This window comes from Hyperolius riggenbachi, chromosome 3 (assembly GCF_040937935.1).
Source record: "Hyperolius riggenbachi isolate aHypRig1 chromosome 3, aHypRig1.pri, whole genome shotgun sequence".
In the NCBI taxonomy this organism is placed as follows: Eukaryota; Metazoa; Chordata; class Amphibia; order Anura; family Hyperoliidae; genus Hyperolius; species Hyperolius riggenbachi.
Window position 1 is genome coordinate 290,302,652 of NC_090648.1, and position 22,278 is coordinate 290,324,929.

Here is a 22,278-nt window from a genome sequence, read left to right on the forward strand (position 1 = left end):
CCATCTAACTGATATCTTGTGCATTACGTTTCTGTAACGTTATCATTTGTTTACTTTCAGAACAGTGAATTGATTTCTGCACTGGAAATTGACTGGTTAAAATCACACAGACATAACCACAGCAGCTCAGCCAGTTATTTTGAAGAAACAGGAATATTCCAAAACTTGCCACAGGGTGTCCTTCTTGCCACTTCACATCAAAAGCAACAGGAACTAGGCACAGAACATCTTTCAGTGCTGTAAGGGTGGCTGCTAAAACTAGTAAACTAAACTGCGTGTATATAAAGATAGTCAGGCATCATGTGTTGCATAGAAATCTGAAAGAGAATCTGAAATAGAAAGAAGATTGTGTTACCTGTAAACTTGCATTGAGAGCTGCACCATAGCCTAGGCTGGTAGGTATGTTTTTCACTAATGTTGGACTACTGTAAAAGAAAGAAAAATCAATCGGTTTACATCATTTTTACTGCAAGTCAAATTATAAGAATAGTTTGAAAATCTACTTCACAAGACACTAACAAAGTCACAAAGTTTTGCTTATCAGGAACACTAGCAAGTGTATGATTAAAACTTAAAGTGGTATTCCGCATATTGTATGTGTGCAGCCCAAAACCGTCTTCAGTAATGTGTCAGCACCTGTTTAATGGAAGAGGGCATCTCTATATGTACTCCCCATCATCACATGACCATTGTGTCTCTTACCTAATCAGCCTTGGCTGGCAAAGGCCCTTCACCCGCCTATAGAGCACAGAGGTTAAATTTGGAACTGCACATCATAACATGGTAATCAGTGCAACTTCAACCGTCCCTGACAGCAACCAGGAACAGTCCACTAGCGGTCACATGAACATGAGGAGCTCATTGCTAAAAATGTATATAGATGCTCCTCCATAGCCTACAACCAACTGAGAATGTATCAGACATTATTTTATGATTGTCAGTGATAGGGACTGTCACAATATATATTAGTTATAGGGACTCTCAGCAAATGTATGGTATATAGAGGCTTAGTTCACAATGGGGCATTGCAGTGTAATGTTATATAAGTATTTAAATGCATAAAATCGCACTGCGATTGTACGTCTATGTTCAGAGTGCCTCCAATGCAATGCGATCCAATGGACTACAGGGTCCGAACGCACTGCATTACCACATAACACGCATGTTAACAGTCACAGTGAAACATACTTTTAATTGACTGTATGCTTCACTGTCTGCAATGCAACACTTCCATATTGGGAAATGTGACTTTTCCCGTCTGTTGCATTCCTGTTTTTACAGGGAACACAGCGCAACGCCCATGTGAACCTAGAATAAGTCCCACAGAGGCCTAACAGCTCTATAAGTGCTTATTTGTTCCTCTTTGCATACTGTGAACTTCATTGCATTGGGGCTTACAAAGCTGTTTCAGACACCACATACAGTTATGCTGAATAACTGTTTTAGAGATGGTATAGACAGGGAAAATGCCGCAAAAGTGAATGCAAGAAGAAATGCTGTGTCACTATGTACATCTTTCACCACTGCTTTAACATAAAAATGTACATTGATAGGTCTGTGAAGAATCATGTGACAAACTTTGGAACTGAAAATACAGTACTTGAAGCTTGGCAAAAATATTCTGCTTATTATATATAGTAGAGATAAGGACTTTGCAACTTCCAGTTCAAGTCTTGAATTTTTTTTTCTGCACCTGCAAGATTTTCCAATGATCCTATTACACTAATAAATTATTTACAGGCCACAAACGATGTTCTAATGGCAGTTAAAACTCCAGCCACCCCTTTCATTAAGTTGCGATGAATGCTTCCATGGTACCTGCACTAAAGGGGAGGTCACTGCACTCATGGATACTGTGCAGTTGTTTCTGCCTCCACATCAACCCCTCCCCCTCCCCCTCATGCTGCTTTAAGCAGAGACCTTTTGAGCAATGACTCAACTTTTCATAGTGGGGTTTTCTTTAATCCCTATAGGAAATATGGAAATATATAGATGTTTGACCAAAACACATGTGTATGTTAACCAGTGACCACTGCTTATGCAGACAGATAGAATTTGAACTGTGCTTTGAACACTTGAATTAACATCTAACAAGCATCAATGGAAAATAGTGACATGATGTCTCCTCTTTGCAAACACCCTACTCTAACACATATTAAACTGCCTATAAGTGAAGTAGTGTCACTCTTCTTGTATTTTTTTTTTTTATTTGTTTGGCCGGAAAAGGACAACATTTATTCCAGTAGTTTAAGAACAAAAATATTGTTACATTTGCATCACAGCAACTATTTAATGTTAAAAATGTAATGTATTTGTATGTAAAGTTGTTTAGGGAAATTCTATTTAATGCTGTAATAACTGGCAGGATACCCAGGGACAGTAATATTGATGCATTGTTTTGAAGACGCAAACTCCAGTGCCATCACCCTAATGCTGAAACAACCACCTAATGACTAAGTGGCCTTGATCAAGCATGCAAAATAGGACTTCATTGGCTGCATGTTCATTTCAGGCAAGGGAATCTGTAGGCATCACAACTAGCATGGCAGTACTGAAGCTTTCACTTTGGAAACAGTTTTGTTATGTCAGTCTTCATCCTTCAATCTTTTTTCATATTATTACTATTTTATCATTTAACTTAAATCTATTTATTTTGAGTGAATGCACTGCCAGTTTTGACATACACATTTCTTTAAGCATAATAATTTGTGTGCACGTTACTGCAATGTGTCTATACACAATGCAAAGCATGACAGACTGTGACTGGACAATATTTTGGAAATATTCTTATCTTCAAGTGATAAAAGCGTACAGCTCTCATAAATAAAATTGACTTTATTGCCATGCAAATGAATGAAAAAAAAAACACTTTTCAAATTGTATTTAGTATTATAGCAATTATATGCCTTTTTAAATGGTCCTCAATAATACATAACTATTGTAACTAATTTTAAACTGAAAACTGACTCGTCCATTAGATTTATCGCCATTAACCCGCCAAACCCTTCCCCTTCCTCAGATCATTGTTAACCTTAATAAGCCCAGACTATTTTACATTTGACCCCTATGGAGCAAAGATGTGCTTGATGGCTGCTAAACACTGCTGGACAATGGCAACAGATATTTATCATCATATATACATGTAATGGAGACATACCCGGTGATTTTCTGTGACCTCCTTTTTTGATATTCTGCTTCATCTACTGTCCACACCGCCCCTTTAACATTCTCCACTCGAACAAAACATTTGTGCAGGCTGAGATTGTGACGTACAGCATTCTAAATAAGATATAGGGGACAGAGAGTTGGTGCTTCAGTGTAATGATCCACATTTTGTTAATTCAGATGATGTGAATACAGAATACATATTTCCATTTGACTACAACATGAACAAAACTTGGGAAAAAAAGGAGACTTACTTGAACCATGCTACATGAACCTTTCAAGCTATTTTAATAATAGCCATGTCAGAACCTTGCTTTCAGTGAGCTGGTCTAAATTGCAATATCTGTACAAATTGCAGTATCTTTGAAAATGCCAGAACAATTAGGTCAGCTCAGCTCTGTCCCTGATCAAGCACTTGGGGACAGATGAAATGTCCAAAGGAACCAGTGCTGCTTGAGGTATTAACATGCTAAAGAGGCTACAGTGACAAGTGTTAATTTTGCACAAAGCTTTATGCAAATAAGCTCAAAGGCATTCTTTTCATCCCACAATAATGAAATGACAGAGTTTGTTTATTCAGTATTATTAGATGCCATTTTCTAGTTACAGTTTAATGTTTTCTGACTACTGGCTCATCTGAATGATGGGTGAGCATCAGAAACATACAGCTAAAAATACACATTAGCACACGCTTTCCTTTATTCAGTCTATTGTAATAGTAATATTGATAGAAAAATGTTTAATATACCTTTTTTACTTTTTATGCCACAATTTGCCCATGATTTTTTCTTTATTTTTATTTCCTACACTCTGAAATACACCATCTATTTTCAAACAAATCATTTCAAAAAGAGTATAAAGAGACAAATGTATACTATTATTGCACTAGATGAACAGAATCACAAATGATTTATATTCTCAGAAACACCCATTGGCGGTGAAAACATCAATCCAGTAGGTAGAAGCAAATAAACATAAGTACTAATGATGGACTGGTAAGGAGAGGGTTAAACACAGCTGAAACATTTATGGAGGGGATCGTTAATCTGACATATTTTTATTCAGATTTTTCTGCCGTATACTATCAAGTCAATTCGGTAATGACCTAATTCTTATTTCTCGAATATGAAACAAAGTAATTTTGATAAAGATTTCTTTTTATTTGCACAAAGACAAGCTTCTGGCTTGCTTTAAGAGGAGAATTCTTAAAAAAAAAAAAAAAAGCATAAGCAGATCTAGCATCTGACCTGAAATCCAAGGATTTGATTGATCTTAATGCCCATGGCTCGGAATATGATAATTTTAATATTAATGAGCAAATGAGCAGTTTTATTATGCATGCGATATAGTTAGAACTAATAAGCTGTTCAGAATGAGTTTTGCTGGATCCCCGAGCTGTGGAGATGAGACCAAGCTAAGATATTAAATCACCTTTCATTTCGTTTTAAATTTCTTTCAGTAAATCAAATGACAGAAAATTCAGTACAATCTCTAATGAGTAACAAAAGAAAATGCAAATCTTCAACATAATATTACCTAATGCTAAAAAATAAATAAAGAAAATAATGCTAATAAATAAATAAGTTGTTAAGTAGATTCTAGACAAGTTCCTGTAGTTATTTTTTTCCCCACTAAACAAAACGTGCCGTTAGCAGCACGTAAATAATACAATTGCATTATTTCATCGTGCCACACAGCAGCTAATAACTTCTAAACAATTTGTAAATGAAAACCATTATAAACCTTTCACACCCATATATCTGTAATCGCCTGCCAGATTCATTTGCATTTTAAATCCAAATTAATTCACTTTAGCATATCTCACAGTTGAAAATTCTTAGTATGCTGATGAGTGCTTTGCCGCTTCTGTTCTGCTCAGCTACAAACATTCTTCCCTTTTGTATGAAATGGCTTGTGGCTAATTGATGTTTCTGACTGCTTTTTGAAATGAAAATAAAACAGTTCACTTAGACTGTGCTGAGTACCCTTATCTTGCCAGACATTGCACTCTACCAGAAATAGATGCATGTAACAAACATTTTTTTAGCACCCTGTAGGAACCAGACAATAAAGTTGTTTGGACAGAGATATAGATGAACCCTTTTGTCTAAGTAAATAAACTGCATTTATGTTCTGACAGGATAATATTCACTTTACTTTCTTTTTAGTTCCAGCTGAGTAGCCCCAGCCCTCACTTCAGTGGCAGATCCAGTCTGTATGATGAGCTATGATGTGTACAAAAGGCACAGACCAAGACAAAACCTACAGCCTCCATTAGTTGCACAAGGCAAACAGACATTTTTCAAACTAATTAGCCAATAATATGCAAGAGAAAAAGTAATATAGTGCGACTAACAAAGGTGTTGATGATTGAGTGCTCACACTGTAATTAGTGTGTCAGGCCCTCATTTCTCTGCCAAGCCTCTGCTATTAATTGCACCAAATTAGAAAACGATATCAGAGGCAAAATTATTCTTTCACTTGTCATTTTGAGAGAGAGAATTCATTCCATTCAAGAGGCAGGTTAAAAAGAGGGGACGCAGATACTAATCTGCTTATGTCATGGAAATAAATGGTCCTTGTGCTATCAGCAAGCACTATGTGTGCCATCTAAATCTGCTCAAAAGTAGTTACCTTCCAAGTTGCTGCATTACGCCTGAAGTAAGCAAACGTCCGTGTAAACCAGCTGTAAATTTCATTAAGTGTTAACTGCCTGTCAGAAGATTCCATGATAGCCTGAAATGAGACAAGATGCGTAGTGACATTAAAAAGGCCTACTAATCAGACCAGATGTCAATTGCATCACTGTGTCATCTTGAGCTATTAATGCATGTTCATCTAATAAAAGTTCAATTTCCTTTTACGTACCTGCCTTATGAGAGTTGCATATGTGAATGGAGGCCTGACGTCTGCATTTTTATAAAACTCGTAGTTCGGGGCAATTTCTTTAAAGCATAAGAACAGGGTTAGACAAAACACATTCTATATACAAAGCAAAACAGAGCTCATATTTTACTATAAACAAATGTGCAAAGTAAGCATAAATGTAAGGAATATATAACCATTATATCTTCTGAAACTGACATTCATTTGTTCCCAGACTTTAAGGGATGCAAATTTGCATTTAAAGAAATCCACCAGACAGAATATTTTATACTTGGGTTAGTTAAAAGTAAAACTGTGGATTACTGAAGAAAAGAACTACTGATATAAACGGTTTTACACTGTTGTATGTTACTGGCTTGCTTGTACTAAAAGTAAGTTCTAAGGGGTTTCCTGAGTCTGACTTGCAACACAGTGCATGACCCAGTGGTGCTCCATGGAAAATATCCAAATTTACAGTAAACCTCTGTTCAGTTAGTGCTGCTTAACCCTCCTGGCGGTAAGCCCAAGCTGAGCTCGGGCTATGCCGCGCAGGAGGAGATCTCAGCCCCTGGTGGGGCGATTTGCACCATTTAAAGTGCTGTACGCGCGGCTAGCACTTTGCTAGCCACGCACAGCTTGATCGTCGCCACTCTGCGGCGATCGCCCGCACGCAGCGGCGGAAGAGGGCCCCCCCGCCAGAGCCCTGCGCTGCCCGGACCAATGAGTTTCGGGCAGCGCTATGGGCTGGATTGGAGGCGTCTGACATCAGGATGTCGGCTGACGTCCATGACGTCATTCCGATCATCGCCATGGCGACAGGAGAAGCCAAACAGGAGAGCGCGTTATATACGCGTTCCCCTGTTTGCTATTGATGCCGGCGACGATCGAACTAGAGGGACACATGCGCCCTCTAGTGGAGTTTCATGTAGCTACCACTCTGGTAGCTTTACATGAAACATAAAAAAAAATTAAAAAAATTTGGATTTCTGCAAATTTTGCAGAAAAAAATAAACCGCCAGGAAGGTTAACTTGCCAGTATACATGGCATGGTAACACATGAGTGCTTTCATACATGTCTACACAGGTGGCAAAATGCTGATAGAGTACTCATGAAGTCCCAATTAAAGGCCACAAAAATAGTCACTTGTTAGTTTTATCAGTTAGCCCCACCTTCAATCACCTCCCAAGCCTTCTATTCACCCATCCATAATTGCAAAACACACATCCCTGAATTAGGAGGTGGGAAAGCCTCTGTTTTTGGTAGCAAGTTACTTAGCAATATATTAATACAGGTTCTCTTAAAAGCAAGTCTGGTATTAGGCTTTAAGGTCAGATGTAACTGCTCACTGTGTAACTCACATGAGAGTCATGTGATCATAACCAAATGATCAACTACTGAAAACAAGGAAGTTAAAAAAAAGCAGACAGTTCACCTCAGAAGGCAGAGATGGACTTTATAGTCCCATTAAGAGTATATATATATATATATATATATATATATATATATATATATATATATATATATATATATATATATATATATATATATATGTTTTGAGGGTTGCTAATTATACGTGGAGAAAGAATCTAAGACAATGCTTCCTTCCACGAGCTGTTCATTGAAGATTTAGAACATGAGTAATTACTTATTGAACTCCTAGTCCCTCCATGCTTTCAGAAGTCCTTTTCACAGTTACACAAAAGTTTAGTAACCTCTTCAGGGAAAAAATAAGCAATTAATAGGTTGCAGTCCTTCTGGAGAGAGACTGAGATTCATAGCAATGTATTAATCATGTTTACACTCAAAATATGATTAATTAATATATGATTAATAATTTTTCTTGTAAACAAATTTGCAAGCCTTGGTTATTTCAAGAAGAACGCTGTTGGTACTAATAATTAAAAAATATTTAACTAGTATGTACTAGCTAAGTAAAATGATATACACTTATGTAAAGAAAAGAGGAACACAGGCACTGTTAAGTGTACCTGAAGACATGGGAATGTTGTATTTGTCAGAGTGTCTTCTTCGAATGGCTCCAACATTGGGTACACTGGCCGCTGTAATTACAGAGGGTCCCTGGGTAATTGGAGTGACAGGTGCAGTTGGTGTGGTTGGGGTTTGAGGTAAGCTCTGAGGAGATGTGTCCAACATGTTTTTAGACATTGTGACACTAGACACCAAGTTTAGCTGTAAAAGAACACATATACACAAGTCAGAGATTAGTAAAATCCCTTAAAAAGGCTCACTTAAATAGGTATATTTAAGACAGAGGAAGCAAAATTAGCCTAATGGTTACAATTTGTGCATGCCGGTATCTGATTGCTGCAAGCGGAAAAAAAACAATTACAACTCATTTTAAAATAACATTTTATAATATAAGCCCTAATTAGGGAACATGGAAAGAGATTATCTAATAATTTTCTATAACAGTACTTTAAAGAGGTAGAAAGGAGATTGGCTTCTCAGTTTCTGAGGAATGAAGTGCATACAGACTAGCAAACGGACTCTTCAAAAATAATGAAAAAAAAAAATTAAAGACCTTAAATAAAAGTTCATATTCCAACCATACTATATTGTTTGCTCTTAGTCCTAAATCTCAGATGAGAAGCTCCAACCAGCTGGAAAATCTTACACTGACCTTTAGTCTCCTTGCTAATTTGGTGGAATGGTAATGACATTACTACATATTCAAACAAAATTGTCTTAATTGCAAATTAGCCAGAGGAGGCTGAAATTTTTCAAATTAAATCTGATTGGAGATGGGGAGAGGGAAATGGTATTTCCTCACTAACAATCATTTGTGGCATGTGTTAACAAATATAATGAAATGTCAAGTTTGCCAATTCCTCTGGAAAGATCATTTTCAATTTGTGATTACAGTGTCACTTATTGCTGATATCCTCTGGAAAATGGGCGTCAGGGTAGAGAAAGGGAAAATAGGTGAGAATACAGCAATCCATTCCAAGACATATCCTCTATTAATCCCCTCAGTGAACAAAATATAATATATATATATATATATATATATATATATATATATATATATATGCACGGACACACAAGTGTGCGTATATGTGCATGTGTGTGTGTTCATTGCCTTCACCACACCTCTGTGGCCATAAATAGCATCCAATTAACAAAATTTAAAAGAAGTACAACACTTGTAGTGATTGCCACCGTAATCTGAATAGTAGTCATCTGAAATAATAATTAGGTAATACCCCCTTTAACCCCTTTGTGCTTCTTCAGAACAGCAAGAGTTAAAATAATTATTATTACAAAGATCAGCCTAGGTATTTTAAGGTATTTGTCTGCACCCTGCATTACCCTTTCACCTAAACATAACAATCACCTGCTGCAGCATGGAATTTGGCAACACCTGCCCCTTTTAAATCCCAAACATTCTTTCCGAGAGAAACATATTTTAATAGGGAGAAATGGTGTGTACGGCATTGATTGATCTCTCTTTGTGGATTTGTTTTACACATTTAGTCAGTGGAGAGATTTGTTAGGGAAACAAAAATTAACATATGCCAGCTAATTGTTCCTCGTTCTTGGGAAGCAGCCAGAAGAAGCACATTAGCAGTCTAATAATAACGACTGGCACCCTGAAGGCATCCCCAAGTGCATCTGTTCCCAATAAACCACAAACTGTTATTCAGCTCCCACTCAAAGCCAGCAGAGTGAAATGGGAATTCTTTGTTACGTACATAAAAAGGCTGAGATGATATGACTAAATGCTGTACTTCATGCTTTTACAACACCAATTGTATGTGCTTGTTCATATCGTGAACACTACAACATCTTTCAAACCCTCTACTACTGGTTACATTATGCCTCTGTCTGCATAGTTAATACATGCATTTAGTAAAATGAAAATCATTTGCTCAAGTCTACCATTGCATAACAAAGTACAATAAAGAAAAAGCAATACACAGTGAAATGCAATTATTTATACAACCAATGTGTGAAATCATTCTGATCACTTTAATAAATAGTGAATAATATGTATATGTTACGGCCAGAACCCGAAGTCTGGCCACTTCGGGTTCTGGCTGGTCAGAATGTGAAGTGGCCAGCTCATGTGGCCAATGTGCGAAACGGGCATGAATATCGGACTTCGGCTGGCCAGAACGCGCTGTGACTTCACGTGGCCGGCCAAGTCCCGCTCACTGCCGCCAGCTGCTCTCCTCTCCCCACCACCAGAAAGCCCCACTCACCTCTCCTCCCCCGCTACTCAGATCTCTGATCAGGGCGACCGTACCAGGGAGGCAGAGAGAGGCATTGCAGCTGCCAGCTCACACGAGCCCCGCAGGACCCAAACACTTCAATGCAGAAGTGACGTAACATCATTGAACACTTCCGCATATGAAGTGTATGGGTCCAGGCGGGTAGCATTCGCGCTGCTCTGCCTTTCTCCACCTCTCTGGTCACCCTGATCGGAGGTCTGAGTAGCGCCTCTACCAAAGCTCCCCTAGCCCAGCAAAGCACCCCCAGCTATGCAAGGTGCCCAGCAAAGCACCCCCAGCTATGCAAGGCACCCAGCAAAGCCCACCCCCAGCCATGCAAAGCCGCCCCCCCACCATGTAAAGCATTTCCAGCCACAAAAATCACCCAGCAAAGACCCCCCCAGCCATGCACAGCCCCCCAACAAAGCACCCACAGCCATGCACAGCCCCCCAGCAGAGCACCCACAGCCATGCACAGCCCCCCAGCAGAGCACCCACAGCCATGCACAGCCCCCCAACAAAGCATCCACAGCCATACACAGCCCCCCAGCAAAGACCCCACCAGCCATGCACAGCCTCTAGCAAAGCACCCACAGCCAAAAGCCATGCAAAGTTCCCAGCAAAGCACCCGCAGCCATGCACAGCCCCCCAGCAAAGCACCCCCAGCCATGCATCCCCCCTCTTCTGTGACTAATCACCACTGTAATTTGATCTCTCCCCTGTGTCACCTGACTGTCACAGCAGAGCAGCTAACTTAAAAGCACAGCATGTTAACAATATGTCTGCTCCTAAGAAAGCAGGATGTAGACACACTGCCGATTTATTGCAGGATTTGTATCAGCTGTAACTAAGAAATGCTTTTCTTTAAAAAAGATTATTATGCTGTATCTTTCAGAGCAGAGAGGAAGTTCCGAGTGCCATTCATGGTGCTGGACAGGACCCGGGATGTTCTGGGATTTGTGCGTTTTGGACTTTGGCCGACTGACTTTGGCCGTTTCTAGAACTGGCCGGCCAATGTCAGAAATTCCCAGCATTTTGGACTTTGGCCGACGTCAAATCGGCCAGTTCTAGAAATGGCCGGACAATTCTAGAATTGGCTGATTTCTGGTTTTGGCCGTAACATATACACTCAGCAGGCACAACACATATGAGGTAAATCCCACTGATTATCTTGCTACAATGGCACCTGTAAAGGGGTGGGTATTATGCAGCAAGTGAACTGGCAGTTCTTGAAGTGGATTAGTTGAAAGCAGAAAAATGGCAAGCTTAAGAAGCTGGATGACTTTGACAAGTGACAGACCTACATCATTTTTGGAAAGTGTTTAATGACTTGTAAATAGGAAGATGAAGAGACACTCCACAGTCTATACTGTGGCGGTGTTTATTGCATAATGACTGCACACTACATGTTTAGGGGTCCTGCCACTTCCTTACCCAAGGAAGGTGAAACATGTATAGTAGTGTTCAATAATTATGCAATAAATGCAAGCTTAGTCCGTGCATCTCACTGACTATCCTAGTACTTAGCCAGTAAATGATTGAGCAGGCAATTTGCACATTGGGAGGCAGAAACAGCAACTAAGGTTTAAGGGCTTATTTTCACTGGCTGCTGCATCAGTTTGTGAATCGGATGTGGCAGTGGCACCCATTCTGATGCAAATCCGAAGATCAATAAACATAACCAAGTCATGCATGGCTACAGGGGTTTGGACTCATGCTATGAAAAACTGCTGCATTCTGTCCGGAGCGCACCAGCATATTAGTCAGACAGCATGCTATTCAACAGAATAAGCACAATTTTCCCATCCGGCTCAGATGCAGGAAAACACTGCATATTCATGACTAGTGGAAACGGGCCTTTAATGTTTTGGCTGATCAGTTTATATAACCAATGCTTGGTGAAATTTGCCTTCTTAAAACAGAAGGAAATTTGCAATAATTCAGCTATAAGTGAACATTTGTGGTTACCCACAATGCACCACTACTGAATATGCAAATGATCCCTTTTCGCCCCTGTAAGCCAGGCATGCATCCAGAACTGCTGGTGTATAGCAACCCTTTAGCTTTAGATATTGCACAGCCACATTAACCTCACATGTAGACAGCCTGTTTTGGAGATTTGGTCCTCATCAGTACATGGAAAGGATTGATATGACTGTATGGGCTAGTTGATAACTAACTTATACAAAATGTTCTGTACATTTTAACAAACAATGGAAATGAACCTTGGAACTGATGCAGTTACAGTATCTTCAGTAATATACTTAAACCTTCCAAAGCTGTTGCAGTGCAAGGGTTGGACTGTGTGTCCAAACAGCCATGGTAAGACTAGCACACATGCATGCCAATACGATGCCAAGTAACTGTGCATATTATCGTCAATGATATTATGCAATCGTTTTTAGCATCATATTGGTGTATATATTTATTACCGATGGACAAGTCAAAGCCAGGAGCTTTGACCAGGTTCCTTCATTCCATTAGGCTTACAAATGCCAGATCACTTTATTATCAGAAACCTTCACTGATCATATTGTTACTAAAAGTCCAGCTTTGGAAAATAGATAGAACCCTACCAAAATATGGCTTCTAATAGGTGCAAGATCACAGGGTATAGTATATAACAATCAAGGAACCCAGTAGATAGAGCTTCACATTTTCTCTAGGAAGGGAATTTTCAGTGTCTTTTATTCCACATGCTCAGGGCAGCTTGGAAAGTGTAACTGAACCATAACTGTAATAAACATTTAAGATCTTTTTCTTTATTATTATTTTTACAACAGTGCTCTTATGTATCTAGTACTTTAGGGTGACAACATGTTTCTATGTGACAAAAAAACTTGCTTTTCTTTCACCCCCCCCCCCCCCAACAAAAAAGGGGTACTGAACCCCACTGATTTTCACTAAAGAAGGCAAAAACACCACTTGTGCTACTGAGATACTTAAAGCAAATCTGAAGTGGATAAAAAAAAAAAAAGATACTTACCTATGGAAAGGGAAGGCTCTGGGTCCTATAGAGCTTTCCTGTTCCCCTCATGGTCCCTTCCTTCCAGCGTCATCACCCCAGTTAGAGGTATTCCACCCATTGATTGAATACTGCTCTGTGACACTTCGGAAGGCTTTGGGAAAGTGCATGAGGGTGCCCTCTCACATGCGCAGGACGGATCCCCATAACCTCGGGAACACTCCGGCTCCTGAAGCCTCCTGTGGCAGCAGATTTGAATGGGGGGTGACAGCCCTGGAATCAGGAGACCATGAGAGAAAGGCTCTATAGGACCCAGAACCTTCCTTCTCCATAGGTGAGCATCTGTTTTATATTTTAAATCCACTTCAAATTTGCTTAAAAGCAGAAAATGTTCTCATTATCGGCTTTATCACAAACCTAAATACTGAAAATGTATTCCCCTCTATAAATAGCGGGAAGATAAATGCAGAATCACCCTTTTCAGGAACTTAAAGAGGAACTCCAGTGAAAATAATGTAATAACAAAGTGCTTCATTTTTACAATAATTATGTATAAATGATTTAGTCAGCGTTTGCCCATTGTAAAATCTTTTAAATCCCTGATTTACATTCTGACATTTATTACATGGTGACATTTTTACTGTTGGCAGATGATGTAGCTGCTGCATGCTTTTTTGGCAGTTGGAAACAGCTGTAAACAGCTATTTCCCACAATGCAGCAATGTTCAGACAGGAAACTGCCAAGAGTACGTACTCAGAGTTTTTTGTGGGAGGGGTTTCACCACAATATCAGTCATATTGCGCCCCCTAATGGTCTGTTTGTGAAAAGGAATAGATTTCTCATGTAAAAGGGGGTATCAGCTACTGAATGGGATACAGTTCAATTCTTGGTCGGAGTTTCTCTTTAAGTCTGCATCTGTACAACTGCAAAGAGAAAGAGACACTCTTTTAAATGTGTTTAGAACTCTTGCTTTTACTATGTGCATGGTATTTGATTTAATTAAATCTCAGAGTCAGCAGCCACCTGAGGGCTCGTTTCCACTATCGCGAATCTGCATGCGTCCAACGCATGCAGATCCGCACATGAAATACAAGTGGATGGGCCTGTTTCCACTGTAGCGTTTTTGAGGTGCGTTTTTTTCAGCGTGAAAAAAACGCACAAAAGAGCCAACGATTTCGCCTGCGTCGGGAATCCGTGCGAATCGCCGCTAATGTATTTAATAGTAAAAACGCATGCGTTTGTTACATGCGTTTTTACCCGCGATTTCGCGTGCGATTTCGCACCTTTTTCAATTTTATTTAGCCCTGGCAGTGTCATGGTTAATTTCGCATGGCACCCTGCCATGCGAAATCGCAGGCGAAATCGCGGGTAAAAACGCATGTGGAAACGCATCCGCATGCGCTTTTACAAGCGTCGGAATGCGTCCGAAATCGCGTCGCAACAGTGGAAACAAGCCCTGAGTGTGTATACTTTCTTCCTTGTATCTGTGCAATACACCAATGGTTCTGAAAGCACACCTGAAAGTATTTATTTGGTACTGTCAGCTACCATTAGTTCAATAAACTCATTTTCTTAAGATTTGCCATACAAATAATACAAGAAAAAAAAAACATTCTCTTTTTTTAGGAGACAATGATGTAGTATGCATCTGAGGAACTTGCTTTTCCCAAACTGCATTTGAATTCTTGAGCATAAATATACATACTATTGTGGCAATGTGACTTCACTACAAGTTGCTGTAAACTACATTACTAGCTACACTTGATTCCTTAAAGTGAAAGAACAGACTGTACTATTTAATTTTACACTATAGACAAAGGCCTGATTAGGAGATCATATTACTTTAATCCTACTAGAGAATTGATATTGAGGTCAGCACAACTGCTTTGCAAGGTTAAGGTTACAGTTCACATCAATGATTGAGTTTTGTCCTCCAGTGTTTCTTTTCCACCTATATAGTCCCTTCCATACACAGCTTCACAATGGTTACGAGCTTGGGCAAGGTAAGTGTTTCTCCTGGCATACAAGTCTGCTGTCAGTAAGCTCCAAAGAGTAATCAGGGTGTTACTGCACATCCAACCTCCCTCAAATGTCTATGGAGTGCTTAAGACCATGGAAGTCACTGACATTTTTTGGAGGTGTAAATTATTGTATGAATACTGTAAAGCTCTATAGAATTTGTTGAGGTGTACAACAACAATCATACTAAAAATAAAAAAAATATGTGTGCGTGTCTGTTTGTGTGTGTGTGTGTCTGTGTGTGTCCTAGCTTTTCCAGAAAGTATGCAATTATGTGTAAAAATAGACTGAATTATAGACAGAAATGTGTAGTGCACAACTATTAAAGTGAATGAAACAAGACAGAAAGGGCTCCTAATTGAGAAGTGTAGAAACTGGAGCTAATAATCTGAGTGTGATGAGAAGTACTGCTCACTGCCTGCATTTATGGGATACACCAGTAAATGGCATCTTGAGACAGAGTCTCTGTTTCCAAGTCTACACTTCTCCAAGAACTGTCAAATTTTCTTCCTCCTGATTACCCAGCCCTGCACTATCAGCCAAAAATAAAGTCTGCTGAGTGAAGACACTGCATAATTTGCTCCATATTTTTAAAACGCATTTCATGGGCTCCCTAAAGCAGCAGACTGAGTAAGTGCAAAGCGATATATTATTTACATTACTTTTATAAGCCTTGTATCAATTTATATGGGAGTATCAGACAAGAACATAGACTCCCGCTTTCCACTGTTCGCATTACAATAAAAAAAAAAAAGATTAAAGCCAGAAATATGTCAGATAAATATGTTCAAAATAAGCTTCAGGAATTTCATTTTCTATATGTATGCAAATGAACATGTTTACAATGTTCCGCTAACTTATTTTAGCAGCCAGCCATAACAAGCATAACATGTTTGTAGGCATGCAATCATGAACCGATAAAGAAGAATGTATTATTAAGTAAGGAAAAGCATGTAAAAACTAAGATGAACACTTAACCACCTTAGCTCATCTGAATATATTCAAGGTTGGGTGAAACTCATTATTCAGGACTTGCAGCCTTGATAACTTTGATTTTCATCCATCCATAGCATGGCCAAAAGGTACCGTTTAATGAAGTACCATTCAGAGAGTAAATGGGGTCATATAATAGTGCGGTTGCACCTTGTGTTCATGTACTGATAGCTGTTAAGGGTGCAGTGATGAACCAACAGAGCTCATTTCTCCCTGGTAATAAATTCATCCTATTAATATTTATCAAATGTGTGGGTTGTCTCAACAGACAGTACACACAAAATCATAAATCTCTCCTATCATATCAGTTTTTAGCCTTTTTCTTCTATTTTGCGTAGGGTAAAAAAATGTAGGTGATCCTCTGCACTATTCCAGTTATCTCTTTTTTTTCGGTGGGATTTTTAAACTGTGGTTTTGTTTTAAATCATTCATCTAAGATTCTGTATTAATTGCTCGCCATCAAACACAATTAGCAATTCTTTCATGTGTGGTTTATGTAATGTAATACTTCAATTACATTATTCATTCAGGTTCTGTTTTGGATTATAGGCTGAAAATTCTTTATTAGCGTCAATGTAACCATGCTGCTGGAGTTTTAAAAAATTCACTGATTGAATAATTAATTGGAAACGAACATGCTGCGGATTCCTGATGGATTTATGAGACAATTATTCCATCTTGTGATTATCTACATTGTGCTATAGGAAGCTAAGAGAAAACTCATTTTATTCAAATGAAATTTCAGGCTTTATCAAAGAGAAACACCCTAACTTGAACTTTGTCACTGTGCAGGCTGTGATGGGTTAAAAGTGCAAATGCATGCTGAAAAAAAGAACATAGCAAGAGCCTCTGTGTTTTCTTATTAAGTAAGAAGCACAGTATGTGCCATTTAACTGACGCTGGGTGTTATAACCCAAATTCATAAAAAAAAATGATAATGAAGTGTTCAAAGCATAGCAACAGTAATAAATACATTTACAGTAATGTAAATGTTAGGTCAATTTTAGACACAGAGGAGGTGATAGAAAAATATGATGCAGAGCAATGTAGTGGCTCTGTGGTCATATTTCACAGTTTATTTCATTTTCTCAGTAAATAAAAACTTGTGTAGCAAGAACAATTCTTCTACTTTTCCTTAGGTATATTTAAAACATCAGATTTTTAATTTGCATTTATTTCTTATGTATTTCTAAACTCGGTCTCCAATGAGGATTGTTCATATCCACAGTGAATTTAAATTTACAAATGTCTGCTGACAGCCCATGTGCAGCCACACCCAACTGCAGTTTCCTGCAGAACAATTGGGACCCTGATAAAAAACCCAAAGGAAAGGAGATCAACTTTTTTTTGGTAAGTTTTGCTCAAATCTTTGCAATGCATATAAATGTCCAAGAGAAAATAGTTTTTATGTTTCCATAAATGTGTTATGTTTGATTATAATATGGTACATTTCCACCTGTGGATGTCAGATCATGATAACTGCACCATTATCCAGCTGATACCTTATCTGCCACTGTGTGCTGTATACAAGGACATGTTAATAAAACATAGTTCCTTAATCACATATTGCAGCGCTTTGGAAGATGTTGGCACTATATAACTAAATAAATAATAATATTAAGCCAGAGATTGTCTTAAAGAGAACCTGAACTGAAAATAAAAAGTCAAAATAACGATACACAGGTCATACTTACCTTCCGTGTATTCTACTCCTCAATCTCTTTCTCCTCTCCTGCGTCCCATTTGTCCACTGTGATCAATGGAATTCTCCGTCCTCCATTTTGAAAATGGCCACTACCCCATAACAGCTTCCTGGCCAGAACACTGTTAAACTATAATATCACCCACTTGAGCCATAGGGAAACATGGACATTACCTTGCACATTTAGTTGTAACTGACAGCTGCTGATATATAACGGACAGCAACTGGTATATTTCAGTTCTGACAAAATATTGTCAGAACCGGAAGGAATCACTGTAAGAAGAAAATGGTGAACTTCCGAGAGGAACTAACGGTGAGGCATATATGTAATATTCATTTGCAGCTACATCATGTGTTTATTTTAAATAATTGTATTAGCTTCAGGTTCCCTTTAAAGAAAACCTGAACTGAGAATTAAAAGTCAAAATAAGCATACACAAGCCATACTTGCCTCCTGTGTAGTCTACTCCTCCATCTTTTTTTCCCTCTCCTGAATCCTGTTTGTCCACTGTGATCAATGGAATTCTCCGTCCTCCATTTTGAAAATGGCCATTACACCATAACAGCTTTCTGGCCAGCACACAGTTAAACTGTAACATCGCCCACTTGAGCCATAGGGAAACATGGACATATCAGTTCTCCTCTCAGCTGTAACTGACAGCAACTGATATATAACTGAGAGCAACTGATATATTTCAGTTCTGACAAAATGTTGTCAGAACTGGAAGGGATCATTGTCAGAAGAAAATGGTGAGCTTCTGAGAGGAATTGATGGCAAGGTAACTATGTGATGTTCATTTGAAGTTACCTTGAGTGTTTATTTTAAATAATTTTGCACAGTACAGGTTCTCTTTAAGGACTGATGAGACTGGAAAATGAGATGTGGTTGTGGTTCTCTAGATAAGTGAGAGTGTTTCTCAGTACTGCTTTATTTGTGTATTCGAAGTTCAATCATGTCACAGCTAAACATGTACAAAGATTTTCTGAAATGTCTAATACTATGAAAATTATAAAGCACGGAGTACTTTAAAAGGTACTTGAACTGAAAAAACTGCTAAATCTACTATATGGTGCTGCACCTTTTAATTTCATGTACCTTCCTACCCTCCCTATTTCCTTTAGCATTACTCCCATTCCAAGTTATCAAAGCTTCTTGTAGTCAATTGTGGGGAAGTTGAATCAATTTGCCCAGAAGTGGCTCCATCCAGCCTTTCTCCCACAGGCAGCACAGTAAACAAGCGCATTTGTACCGAGCATACTGGAGTTCACAAACTAAGCATGAGGACCCGATCAGGCACATCTACTTTCCTTTGTGATTGAACAATTCTTTTTACTGGGCTTGCACTAGAGGCCTGCGCGGGTCCACTTTTTCATACCCGCACGCGACCCGCGACCCGCTTTCTGGTGAATTTGATACCCACAACCCGACCTGCACCCGCAGAACCGCTACCCACACCCGACCCGCGACAGCAGGCCCGCTTTTTTACATTTTATTCTAAAGTGCACATTTAAAGTAACATTGAGCTGTAAAGTTAATAAAACCTATTTTTATACACAAACCAAAGCTAAAGAAGGTTTACTTGCTTGCTTTCACTACCCGCGACCCGCACCCGCAGACCGCTACCCGCAACCCTACCCGCACCCGCAACTCGCTACCCGCACCTTAAATCACTTCGGGTACCCGAACCCGACCCGCATTTCGGGTTACGCGCGGGTACCCGACCCGCTGCAGGCCTCTAGCTTGCACAATTTGTGAACTCACACATGCTCAGTAATAACACGTTCTTTCATGGCAGCCAACTGGGCCACTTCCAGCCAAGGCAAATAGAAGAATCAGCAATAATAGGGAACAAAAATAACACAGGAGGAAGCCGGGAGCGTAAGATTGTAAGTAAAACTGTAGGGGACAGTACCAGATAGTTGCATTTAGCTACTTATATCAGTTCAGGTTTGCTTTAGAGTTCATGAACAGTTTCCCAAAACTTTTCTAACTTCCTTGGCATTGCATACAATAAATAGTTCACATCAGAGACTTAAAAAAATAGATATAAATGCTGTTGTCCCAAATCCCTATTTTGTCTTCTTAGTTGAGCTCTGGCAGCAATTTGAGTATCAATACTTCAGGATATGATAAAAACAACTTCTAATATCATTGGCTTATTGAATTTCAGCCTGATCCAATTGAAAAGAATGCTGTACTTTTTGTGACTTAAAGTACACTTTAAATCCTGTGTACATAATGTTTTTAGCATATTTGTCTTATTTATTTATTGTGTTCACACTACAAAAAAAAAAGTTTTTTTATTTTCCGGCTAGTAAGTTAATTGGCTTCTTCACAAATATTAACCTTAGAAATTGCAAGCTCCCTGGTGGACAGTGAGCAGTAGCAGGTCAATATACATTGTAAAGCACTACATAAAAGCTACCAGTGGTTAAATAATTAGTAAAATCAATCACACACATCCATATAATTTAGGGTTGTTTTTATTGGTTATTATACTTGGCAAAGTCCACCTCTTAAAATAAATTAAAATATAATGAGAAGCTGAAGACAATTAATTATAGCAGAGATCTGCAGCATATTTTGAAAACAATTTCTAAAACCACCTAGAATTGGTGTTTTTCCAGCATGATCATCTGCACTGTTCAACGCTCCGCTGATAGTCTCTGGCAATGAGTGAAACTATCACACTTAGATCTCTTTCCTGGCTCTGCGCTGAAGGTAATGATTTCTGCACTTATAGGTGTAGTTTGTTTAGTGTCACCCACAGTGTAGATTGGATAGATTGTGTTAAAGATAGCATTACTTCTACAGAAACATACAATTTGACAAGATATTGCATTTTACATCCATTTTATTGCAATATTTTTCATCACACTCATTGTTTTCAAACTGTCACAAAATTGTTCATTTTCTTAGTCGGTTACATGTATAGACCTATTTACTGTTTATAAAGCAATATGCACTTACAGGTTTTGGAGATGGCTTGGGCTCTGAGGGTCGCATGTGCAAGTGGGTCATCATTGCTTGAAGACGTTCACGCTCTTTAGAAAGCTGTTAAGAAGGAGTAAAATCAGAAGCATTTCAGGAATGACTGATATAGCTATTTTATCTTAGTGATATATCTTATCATCAAGCATGTCTCCAAGTAATGAGTCCAGCACATAAAATGCAGAGTTGCATACTGTATGAATGAAAGGATGCACTTTGCCAGCCAGAGGAAGGGAAAAAAAAACATATATAGTTTGTTTTAAATAAAAAGCAGTGAAATACAAGGATTTTTTTTTCAGTCTATGAACCTGTGATCATTTGTACGGATTTTACGATCAAGAACAACAAATCACTTAAAGCCTTTCATTCATTCAGTGTATTGTGTTTGTATTTATCAAGCTGATTTTACTTGCAAGACACTGGTTCAATTTATATCAAATTGATTCATATTATCTTTTAGCAAGATCACCAAAAATGTAGCTGTGCCGAAACGTAGCAAGTTTCTCAAATTGATCATTATAAGCTCTTTAGTGTCTTCCTTGACATCCTCAAGACAGACTTTGCTGTGAACCAGTGCCAATGAAGAGTTCAAAGGTACCCTAAGCAAACTGTTGTTTGGGACTCTCTTTTCATTTCTTTCTTTTCCACTGAGGTCCATTTAGTGCCCTCTGCATTCTGCCATCATCAATCTAATTGTAGAGAATGACAGGGACCAAACAGTGTGAAATGCTAAACTCTGCCACTGCAAAAGCAACTATGCTTAACAGAGTACAAATGATGGACCCTACCTGTCTGTCAGTCAGGATGTAGTTAGAAAAAAAAAAATGAATAATTGGCCACCTGACACACAGAGTCCGCATTGAGGATTTATGTAGAATATCTTTTTGAATTTAATAATAAATAAGAATTAAAGTGTATAGCTGTTACGGGATGTATTCTTCAGGCTAAATGAACACATGGGACAATGGATCAAATAGCTTATTATATATATTTGCAGGTTATTGACAATACAATGGATAATAAACAGCCTACAAAAAAAACAGAACATGTGAAAAAAATACCAGTGCATATGTTTAATGCTAATCAATATATGATGAGAATATTCTTTTTATTGCTGTATGTCCTGTTATGTGAGATGAAAGTCCTAAGGAGATATAGAACATTTATCAGTTTTTGATTGCTGCAACTCATTCCCTGTCAACAAGACCATTGGGATTCATATCAGTCACACCTCAGGTTGACTTTAACCCCTCTTTCCCAATGAATCATTGCCGAAGAGGTATCAGCCCCAGCCAGGATTCAAACCCTGGTCATCCATGTCAAAGACAGTGTCCTTAAAGTGT

The 22,278-nt window shown here is 38.6% G+C and overlaps 1 protein-coding gene across 20 annotated transcripts in view; it reads right to left on the reverse strand.

Moving 5' to 3' along the window:
• Positions 1-22,278, reverse strand: part of FOXP2 (forkhead box P2) — a 314,143-nt gene that overhangs the window by 62,278 nt on the left and 229,587 nt on the right. For 19 of the 20 annotated variants that reach the window (XM_068276462.1, XM_068276460.1, XM_068276465.1 and 16 more), the window contains 6 exons: positions 20,915-20,998; positions 8,020-8,221; positions 6,034-6,110; positions 5,800-5,901; positions 3,158-3,279; positions 356-425 (listed from right to left, as the gene is read on the reverse strand). In XM_068276462.1, the coding sequence (XP_068132563.1) occupies positions 356-425; positions 3,158-3,279; positions 5,800-5,901; positions 6,034-6,110; positions 8,020-8,221; positions 20,915-20,998 (657 nt within the window). The remainder of the gene's footprint in view (positions 1-355; positions 426-3,157; positions 3,280-5,799; positions 5,902-6,033; positions 6,111-8,019; positions 8,222-20,914; positions 20,999-22,278) is intronic. The other variant, XM_068276473.1, reaches the window with a different exon arrangement.